The 10,244-nt window shown below is 52.3% G+C and overlaps 1 protein-coding gene and 1 pseudogene across 5 annotated transcripts; both read left to right on the top strand.

Moving 5' to 3' along the window:
• Positions 1-10: 10 nt before the first annotated feature.
• Positions 11-8,248, top strand: C13H2orf81 (chromosome 13 C2orf81 homolog). Of its 5 annotated transcripts, XM_071076951.1 has the most exons (4): positions 29-139; positions 6,181-6,411; positions 6,500-6,611; positions 6,936-8,248. In XM_071076951.1, exons 1-4 carry the CDS (start codon positions 122-124, stop codon positions 8,171-8,173), a joined length of 1,599 nt encoding a protein of 532 aa, XP_070933052.1. In that variant the 5' UTR covers positions 29-121; the 3' UTR covers positions 8,174-8,248. The 5 variants fall into 5 exon arrangements, with proteins under 5 accessions (XP_011711982.1, XP_070933052.1, XP_011711981.1 ...); XM_011713679.2 differs by having other exon boundaries at positions 6,181-6,264; positions 6,500-8,248; XM_011713677.2 differs by having other exon boundaries at positions 6,500-8,248.
• On the top strand, positions 2,583-5,568 carry LOC112423720 (high mobility group protein HMG-I/HMG-Y-like; annotated as a pseudogene).
• Positions 8,249-10,244: the final 1,996 nt, after the last annotated feature.

Genomic DNA, 10,244 nt, shown 5'->3' with positions numbered 1-10,244 from the left:
TTGCCGGGGCAACTGTGGGCGGGGCGAGCGACCCCGAGCGCGTGGTTGCCGAGGCGACTGTTAGGCCGCGGCGCGGCCGGGACGCAGCAGAAACGGCAGAGTTGCTGCGACAGCGTTGGCTATGGCGCACGAAGGCTCGGTGAGCTTCAGTTCAGCTGGGGATGTACCAGAGCCAGGGTCGGCCGTTAAGGACGGTGTCGGGAACAGTGGGCTGGCTCTGGGCCGCCCAGTGCGCCTACTTGCCACCGCCCACCGCGCGGGAGTTCTAGATGACCTAGGAAGCCACGTCGGTACTCGGGCAGAAAACCTACACCTGCACGGTGCCCACTCAAACGCTTTGTCACACTCAAGCCATGAGGGAAAGGGTCAGTGGGTGGTGTAGAGCCCGAGAACGGGAAGTGGATTTTGAAACAGCTAATGAATGTAGTAAGTCTCTTACATGGTGGTGCGTATTTAAATGGATAAGCATTTAGAGAGAGAAGATAACAAAAAAATCTATCTCTAGAATTTCAAGAGGAAGAAATATATTAAATAATTCAGAGGCTGCACTTGAAAGTCAGCCTCTGAATTGTTTAAGAACCAATCGTTTAATTGTTTAAGAACCAATCAATTTTAAATTGTTTAAGAACCAATCGGTTCTTAAATTGTTTAAGAACCAATCAATTTTAAAATAAAGAAAACGGGGCCGGTTGCAATGGCTCAGGCCTGTAATCCCAGCACTTTGGGAGGCTGAGGCGGGCGGATTGCCTAAGCTCAGGAGTTCAAAACCAGCCAGGCCAACATGTTGAGACCCCGTCTCTACTAAAATACAAAAGATTAGCTGGGTGTGGTGGCGCGGTGCCTGTAGTCCCAGCTACTGGGGAGGCTGAGGCAGGAGAATCGCTTGAACCCGGGAGGCGGAGGTTGCAGTGAGCCGAGATCCCGCCGCTGCACTCTAGCCTAGGTGACAAAGAGAGACTGTCTCCAAAAAAAAAAAAAAAAAAAAGAAGAAGAAAAAGAAAAAAGAAAACGGATTTGAAGAGCCTTTGTGCAAAAATATCTCTGTCCCCTCTGGTCACCATCACGGGTGTCAGATGCGAAGCTGGGAGGGGAGGTCTAAGGAACCAACTCTCTTTACCCAGTCCAGTCAGCCCTGCTCTAGTCAAGCTTGGCCTGGGCTGTGGGCCACTCCTGGTGCTTGCCACAGGGCTCTTCTCACTGGTGGATGGGGTAATGAGACTTAAGGGATTTTGAGTTCAGTGCAAGACTTAGGAAACAGCAGATTTGGGGAGATAATGAATTTTAGGAAACAGATATGAGACAAAGTTTTACAGGGCAATAAGCAAAGGTTTGGGAAGATCACATTTGGAGGTGCATTTTGGAAGGAACCAGGTTCAGGGAGACTGTTGTGGGGAATTGAGGGAGCTCCCAAGAGATTGTTTGTAAACTTTTTATGTCCCTAAAGTGAGTTTTGGGGACTAGTCTTTTTTTTTTTTTTTAAGTGATTACAAAAGGAAAGGAAACAAACTCATTGTAGAGAACTTACAAAATAGAAAAGAGCATAGGAAGGAAATGTACTCTCTGTTATCATTTTGATGTTTTCCTTTTGTTGAACACATAGTGGTTTACATATATGAAATCATAATTGATATGTAATTTTGTATCCTGCTTCTTTCACTTAATATTACATCATAAACATTTGCTTTATGCCATTGCAAATTCTTTCTAAAGATTACCTTTAATGGCTGGGTCAGTGGCTCACGCCTGCGAGGTGAGGAGATCACTTGAGGCCAGTTCAAGACAAGCCTGGCCAACATGGTGAAACCCCATCTCTACTAAAAATAGAAAAAAAATTAGCCGGGCCTTGTGGCAGGCGCCTGTAATCCCAGCTACTCAGGAGGCTGAGGCAGGAGAATTGCTTGAACCTGGGAGGTAGAGGTTACAATGAGCCGAGATCTTGCCACTGCACTCCAGCCTGGGTGACAGAGCGAAACTCCGTCTCAAAAACAAAAACAAACAGAAAAGATTACCTTTAATCATTGCGTAATATTTCAGTATATATAGCATAGTCAATTATTTATTCTCTTTTTAAAGACATATTTTCAATATTCTGCTATTATAAAAATACCACAGGGAATTTGTTGGAGAATATATATATATTAAGAACCAAAAAATATATATATATATTTTTGAGACGGAGTCTCTCTCTGTTGCCCAGGCTGGAGTGCAGTGGCTGGATCTCAGCTCCCTGCAAGCTCTGCCTCCCGGGTTTACACCATTCTCCTGCCTCAGCCTCCCCAGTACCTGGGACTACAGGCGCCCGCCACCTCGCCCAGCTAGTTTTTTGTATTTTTTTTTTTTGAGACGGAGTCTCGCTCTGTCACCCAGGCTGGAGTGCAGTGGCCGGATCTCAGCTCACTGCAAGCTCCGCCTCCCGGGTTCACGCCATTCTCCTGCCTCAGCCTTCCGAGTAGCTGGGACTACAGGCGCCTGCCACCTCGCCCGGCTAAGTTTTTGTATTTTTAGTAGAGACGGGGTTTCACTGTGTTAGCCAGGATGGTCTCGATCTCCTGACCTCGTGATCTGCCCGTCTCGGCCTCCCAAAGTGCTGGGATTACAGGCTTGAGCCACCTCGCCCGGCCATTTTTTGTATTTTTTAGTAGAGACGGGGTTTCACCGTGTTAGCCAGGATGTTCTCGATCTCCTGACCTCGTGATCCACCCGTCTTGGCCTCCCAAAGTGCTGGGATTACAGGCTTGAGCCACCGCGCCCGGCCTGGAGAATATATTTTTATATTCATTTCAGAAAATGCCTTTTGGTTGTATTTATAGAACTGAAATTGCAGGGTTGAAGAAGTGAAAACATTTTTTGATGTCTTCATGCATACTGTTGCAGCATGATGTCACACTAAACCTTTGCCAATGTTGAGTATTCTTGTTTTTAAAATAATTTCTAATTTGATGAACTAGAAATCAGAATCTCAATACTATATTTATTAGTCATCTACAGCCCCTCTTTTGTGAAATGTCACGTCCTTTGCTTATCTTTGGGATCTCAAATGGTTTTTCTTCTTATAGTTTAAATTTTTATTGCAATGTAGCCCAAGCTGGACTTGAACTCCTGGGCTCAAGCAATCTCCCTGCCTCAGCCTCCCAAGCAGCTGGTACTATGGGTGTGCACCACTGTGCCTGGCCATTTTTCTTCTTCTATTTTTTATTTTATTAGTATTTATTTATTTATTTATTTATTTGAGACAGAGTCTCGCTCTGTCACCCAGGCTGGAGTTCGACAGGATGATCTCAGCTTACTGCAAACTCTGCCTCCTGGGTTCAAGTAATTCTCATGCCTCAGCCTCCCTAGTAGCTGAGATTACAGGCGCCCACCACCATACCTGGCTAATTTTTGTATTATTAGTAGAGACGGGGTTTCACCATGTTGGCTAGGCTGATCTCGAACTGCTGACCTCAAATGATCCACCCACCTCAGCCTCCCAAAGTGCTGGGATTACAGGCATGAACCACCGCGCCCGGCCATTTTTTAAATATGAGCTTTTAATTTACTCGGGATATTTATCTTTTTTTCATATTTGTTGCAAATGTCTTTGGTTGAGACGCTCTGGAGTCAGACTTGCATGTGAATGCATTCTGACTTCACTACCTCCTACTTGTGTGATACTGGGTAAATTACCATAAAATGGAGATAAGAATAGTTGATTTAAAAAAAAAAATGTAGAGAACTTTTTAGCTCCCCTGAGGCGGGGCTGCGCTGTCCTAAGGGGGACTCCCAGCCTGGGCTATTTCTGGCGCTGGCGCGGCTCCAGGAAGGCATCCGCATTTGCGACCAGGGGTGGCAGCGGTGGAGCCTGGCCGGGCCTCAGCGCCCAGCACCGCCGCTCCCGCCAAACCGGAGCATGCACCACAGGCTGGCGGCTGAGTTCGCCCATCCCAGCCATCACTCTTCCACCTGCTTCTTAGAGAAGGGAAGATGAGCAAGTCAAGCTCAAAGTCTAGCCAGCCCTTGGCCTCCAAGCAGAAAAAGGACGGCACTGAGAAGCGGGGCCGTGGCAGGCCCCACTAGCAGCCTCCGGTGAGTCCCGGGACATTGCTGGTATGGAGTCAGAAGGAGCCCAGCGAAATGCCAACACCTAAGAGACCTCGGGCCGACCAAAGGGAAGCAAAAACAAGGGTGCTGCTAAGACCCGGAAAACCACCACAACTCCAGGAAGGAAACCAAGGGAAAGACCCAAAAAACTGGAGAAGGAGGAAGAGAAGGGCATCTCGCAGGATTCCTCACCGAAGGAGCAGCTTCCTTCTGGGACTGGACAGCTTTGATCCACTCCCACCACGCCACACCCTCCACCCCCTCCCGACACCCACCATCACCACCGCCTCCTGCCACCACCCCCATCTTCCACCTGGCCCTCACCACCACACTACACAACACACCAGCCGCTGCAGGGTCCCTATAGGCTGAGTGGGGAGGACTTTTCCCCTGGCCTGTTCCCACCCCCAACCCCCGCCCACCCACTCATACATATGTGCCCTCCTGGACAAGTCTAATGTCCCACTTAGCCGCACCCTGCACCTGCTGCGTCCCCACTCCTTTGGTGGTGGGGACATTGCTCTCTGCGCTTTTGGTTTGGGGGCCACCTCTCTGCTCCTCCACTGTTCCCTCTGGCTTCCCATAGAGGGGCCTGGGAGGGCTCCCCTGGCCTTAAAAGGGGCCCAAGCCCCCATTCTGGGACACCCCACTCCACTGTCCTGGCAGCAGCAGGTGTGGCCAATGGAGGGGGGTGCTGGCCCCCAGGATTCCCCCAGCCAAACTGTCTTTGTCACCATGTGAGGCTCACACCTTTCATCCTTCCCCACCTTCCCTAGTCCCTGCACTAGATTGGACAGCCCCCATTGGCTACAGGAAAGCAGGAGGGGTGTGAGTCCCCTACTCCCTCTTTGCAGTGGCCCCAGCCCCCTTACCCTCTGCCTGGGTACTGAGTGCATATTGCAGTGATGGAGATGCAGTCACCTATTGTCCAGGTGAGGCCCATGAGCCCTGTGGCAGCCACCTGAGGTGGGCTGGGGCTGCTCCCCCACCCCTACTTTGCTTCTACCACTTGGCCATTTCCCCCTCCTCAGATGGGGCACCAATAACAAGGAAACCACCCTTCCCACTCCCAACCCTCCTGCTCCTGCCACCCCCCAAGGTTCTGGTTCCATTTTTCCTTTGTTCACAAACTACCTCCAGACAGTTGTTTTGTTTTTGGTTCAATGTTCCATTCTTTGACATCCATCATTGCTGCTGCTACCAGCGCTAAATATTTGTTCATCCACATTGCCTCCTGCTCTGCACATGATCCCCTCCCCCAAGTTACTCTTCGTGGGGAAGAGGGGCTGGGGCATGGCAGGCTGGGTGACCGACTACTCCAGTCGGGGTCCTGCCCCTAGGATGCTGCCCCAGAGAGAGCAAGGGGGCCCGAATCCACGATAAAGGGTGTAGGGGCCACCTCCTTCCCCTGGTCTGTCAGGGAGGGGTAGCCATTATTTGTCCCAGCCTGGGGCTCCCCCTCTGGTTTCCTATTTGCAGTTACTTGAATTTAAAAAAAAACAAAACAAAAAAAATCCTTTTCTGGAAAACAAAATGTGGAGAAGACTCTAAATAGCACCAATAATTCCAGGACCGTTTACTGAATTGTCTTTCTCAAGTACTTTGAACACTGAAGAATTTTGAACACTTTGCAGTGGTATAAGGGCCATGAAGTTAAACCTTCACATTGCCTGAGTTTGCTCACTGTGTGCTCCTAAGCAAGGATGGTTAACTTCTGTCAGTTTCTTTCTTCTTTTTTTTTCTTTTCTTTCTTTCTTTTCTTTTCTTTTTTTTTTTTTTTTTTTTGAGACGCAGTCTCACTGTCGCCAGGTTGGAGTGCAGTGGCGCAATCTGCTCACTGCAACCTCCATCTCCTGGGTTCAAGCAATTCTCCTGCCTCAGCCTCCCCACTTCAGTTTATCTGTCAATTGTGGTTAGTGGGCTGTTAATGAAAATTATTAGGTGAAACATCTACTAAGTATCAGTCACATATGGGCTCTTCCTCAATTGGCCCTTTTCCTTCCCACTAGACAACAGGAGAAAGCTTCCTTCTAACCTACAGCTACTCTTACGTTCCACTTCTTGGTTTCCTGCTCTGACTGCCCTGTTTTGTTCTCACAGAGGCAGGAGAGGCAGGTCCGAGACCGCGGGGTGACCCGGTCCAAGGCGGAAAAAGTACGGCCGCCCACTGTGCCAGTGCCGCAGGTGGATATTGTGCCTGGGCGGCTCAATGAGGCCGAGTGGATGGCGCTTACCGCCCTCGAGGAGGGCGAGGACGTGGTAGGGGACATCTTGGCCGACTTGCTGGCTCGAGTCATGGACTCTGCTTTCAAAGTCTACCTGACTCAGCAGGTGGGCCGGGATTCGGGTCCTTCAGACTCATTTCCTCCCTCTCCCGCCTCTCCCTGCCGACCTGAGAGACCCTCTCTCGCCTCCGCAGTGCATTCCATTCACCATCAGCCAGGCCCGAGAGGCCATGCTGCAGATCACGGAGTGGCGCTTCCTGGCCCGGGACGAGGGAGAATCTGCAGTGGCTGAGGACCCTACATGGGGTGAGGACGAGGAACCTTCGGCATGCACGACAGACTCCTGGGCTCAGGGTTCAGTGCCCGTGCTGCACGCGCCCACCTCGGAGGGCCTGGAGAACTTCCAAGGCGAAGTACACTCCTCAGGAACCTCTCCGGTCTCCTTTGCCCCTACTCCTGCTCTCCCCTTTCCGACATCTCACTGTCCGAGTGCATTTCCCCAGGACCCTGGGGGCGTGGACCAGATCCCTTTAGGAAGGTCATGGATGGGTCGAGGCTCCCAGGAGCAGATGGAATCTTGGGAGCCTTCTCCGGAGCTGAAAGTCACCTCTGCCCCTCCTGCTACGTCAGAGCTGTTTCAGGAGGCAGGGCCCGGCGGTCCTGTAGAGGAAACGGACGACCAGTCTAGAGGCCTCTCCTCGGCCGGGTCCTTGAGCGCGAGCTTCCAACTGTCGGTGGAGGAGGCGCCTGCGGAGGATGCCGACCCTTCTCTGGAGCCGTACCTGGTGGCCAGCTCCCAGGCCTTAACCGAGAGGGGACAGCCGCTGGACTTCCATTTGTCATTGGAGGACCTCTACTGTTGCATGCCCCAACTGGACGCGGCTGGGGATCGGCTGGAACTCAGGTCGGAGGGGGTGCCCCGCATTGCCTCGGGCGTGTCGGAGTCCTGCCCCTCTGTGGGCGGCGCCACCGGCCCCTCGGAGTCCTCCCAGCAGCAGCGGGCCGGATCCTCGGATGTGCGGCTGAGCGCCCAGCACCACAGGATGCGCCGCAAGGCGGCCGTGAAGCGCCTGGACCCTGCGCAGCTCCCGTGCCACTGGGTGTGCCCTGTGGCTGAGGTCCTGGTCCCAGACTCTCAAACACGCCCCTTGGAAGCCTACCGCGGACGCCAGCGGGGCGAGAAGACCAAGGCCCGGGCCGAACTCCAAGCCCTCGGCCCCAGCACCCGTGTCTCCCCGGCAGCGTTCTTCCCTCTCCGGCCAGGGGTTCCTTTCCGTGCCTTGGACTCGGGCCCCGCACTCCAGTTCCCCACTTTAAATTTAGGCCTATCGTCACCATCCTTCAGGTCAAAGCTGTCACTCCCCGACTCCAGGATCCGCTTCCTCACCGCACACCCGGTGCTCCCTGATGTGGCCCGCAGCCTTAGCCCCAAGCTGTGGCCCAGTGCCAGGTGGCCCAGCGGTTGGGAGGGGGAGGCCGAGCTGCTGGGCGAGCTGTGGACTGGCCGGACCCGTGTGCCTCCACAGGGTCTGGAGCTGGCAGACAGGGAGGGCCAGGATCCTGGCAGATGGCCTCGAACCACACCCCCGGTCCTTGAAGCCACTTCCCAGGTGATGTGGAAGCCGCTGTTGCTGCCAGAAGCCCTGAAGCTGGCCCCTGGTGTGAGCATGTGGAACCGGAGCACCCAGATGTTGTTCAGCTCGGGTGTGCCTGAACAAGAGGACAAAGAAGGTAGCACCTTTCCTCCCGTTGAGCAACACCCCATCCAGACAGGTGCCCCAAAGCCCCAGGTGACCGTAGCACAGCTAATGAAGAACTCAACCCCCAAAGTGTGGTCACACTCCTCTAAGCCCGCTGCCTCACTCTGATCCCTTAGCCTCTGGCAGTGGTAACAGGCCCCTCCCTCTGCTTGCCAGAAATAAACACCTGAGTTGCCTTAGGAACTAGTCTGATGTCTCTTGTCAGTTTCTTCCAAGGGTGTCCACCCTCTCACTGAACTCCAAGGGGAGCAGTTATCCTGCAGGCCTAGAAGAAGATAGAACCAGGGTTCAGGAAATAATCCTCTCGCCACCCTTAGGAGACCCTGCTTTAGGGCCAAAACTGGCCCATCGCAGAGGTATTGTAGAGAAATCCCCGTCCTCCAAAGGAGTACACATAAGGGCTGCCAGCAGGTCTGGCTCTGTAGAGAGAACTTGGAGTCTCCTTTCAGTAGGGGAGGAAGGAGATGGCCCTGCATAAGCAAAGAGTGATTCGAGATATGAAGAACTTGATTTCTTGCTTCCCCCGTCCCTGGAGCTTGGTCACTTCACCTTAGACTGCAAATCCAAATTTCACTTTTGGAGTTAAGGAGGAACTCTCAAATTCAAACAGTATATTGAACAAACTCAAGAGTCAGTGCCTCCTTAAATTTTATCTCAGGCTCCACACCTGCCTTGTTGCTGGTCTCCACTCTGCCCAGATTTATCCTGCACCCACTTCCTCCTACAGCATTTCCCCAGCAGGCCCAGGAAGTTTCTGCTGTGTTGCTGTGGGCTGCACTCAGCATCCTAGTCTGGGGCCCTGGTTCTGTCTTCCTTATTCTGGTCCTCCTGCTTCAACTATGTGTGCTGCTCTGGCAGAAGTCTCATCCCTGGGACCTCCAGCGCTGCTCCACAGATCTGACTGGGAAAACAGCCATAGTGACTGGGGCCAACAGTGGTGAGTGCTCCTGCCACCCCGAATCCTCACTGTGGTCCTCAGCCTACAACAACTCTCACAGGGAAGGCAGGAAGAAGCATCCACTATCAACACCCTGGTTCCTCCCCTAGAGTGTCCCTTATTCACTGTAGTCACCACCCAGCCAAAGCTGTCCTCCCACAGGCATCAGGAAGGTTGTATGCCAGGACCTAGCTCCGTGTGGGGCCCAAGTGATCCTTACCTGTCAGAGCAGGGAATGTGGACGGTAAGCCCTGGCTGAGATTCAAGCAGCCTCAAACAGTAACGGCCTCCTGCTTGGTGAGGTGGACCTTAGCTCCATGACCTCTATTCGGAGCTTTGCCTGGAGGCTTCTACAGGAGAATCCTGAGATACATCTGCTGGTAAACAATGCTGTATGTGCCTTGGCTTGCTTCTCCAAACACCTTTCTGCAGCCTCCTTTCTAGCTCAGGAACCCTAAAACAGGTGTCCTCAAAGCCTAACGTATGCAATCTTACCAGAATACACTAATCCATACCCTCCCCTAAAAAGCCAACATTGAGTTATAGCCTTAAACTTCATTGCCCCCATCTTTGCATGTACATGCCCCTGTGGCATTTCTGCTGAAGGTAATATGTCCCTCCCAGACCTTGTCTCCCTCAAGGTGGTCCCTTTATCACTCAATGCCAGTGTTTTCATTTCCTCCCAGGATTCCCCAAGACACTTACCCCAGAGGGCCTGGATCTTACCTTTGTCACTAACTATGTTGGGCCCTTTCTGCTCACAAATCTACTCCAAGGTAAGGAAGGATGGGCACCTTCTGTGCTGCCCCTCTTCCCTGTACCCCTGGCATTCTAGTGACTGTCTCCCAGGACCACCTCTTGCCTCTTGGCACCCAACTGCTTGCTGAGTGGTGACCCAACACACTTTTTGTGTTATACATCAGAGAGGCCCAGCTGGCACAAGCCAGTATTAGAAGGCTGGTAGAAGAATCATTCAGCCCAAAATATAATCAGCAAGGGGATATGAGATCCCAGATCTCCTCCCATCCCCTAGTTCCAGCCAGACCAGTACAGTCAGTTTTTGCAACGAAGGCTTCTTGAGGGGGATACTAGGCATCAGAAACAGAGAAAGCAAGAAGACCCAGTTTATTTTCTCAGGGTTGGCCAGAGGTGTAGGCCATACAGGTGATACAGTTGATGCATTACTGCCTTGGGCCTAAGTCCTTTGAAGAGGCCCTTTCTGATTGAGAAAGTTTGGCTCCT

This window comes from Macaca nemestrina, chromosome 13 (assembly GCF_043159975.1).
Source record: "Macaca nemestrina isolate mMacNem1 chromosome 13, mMacNem.hap1, whole genome shotgun sequence".
Classification (NCBI taxonomy): domain Eukaryota; kingdom Metazoa; phylum Chordata; class Mammalia; order Primates; family Cercopithecidae; genus Macaca; species Macaca nemestrina.
This window is presented reverse-complemented; position numbering and strand designations above follow the sequence as displayed.

What these genes read in the sequence shown, in the direction of transcription:
- C13H2orf81 (XM_011713677.2), top strand. An exon ending in AAGTCTACCTGACTCAGCAG is followed by an intron (nt 6,412 to 6,499) that starts GTGGGCCGGGAT and finishes TCGCCTCCGCAG; the next exon opens with TGCATTCCATTCACCATCAG.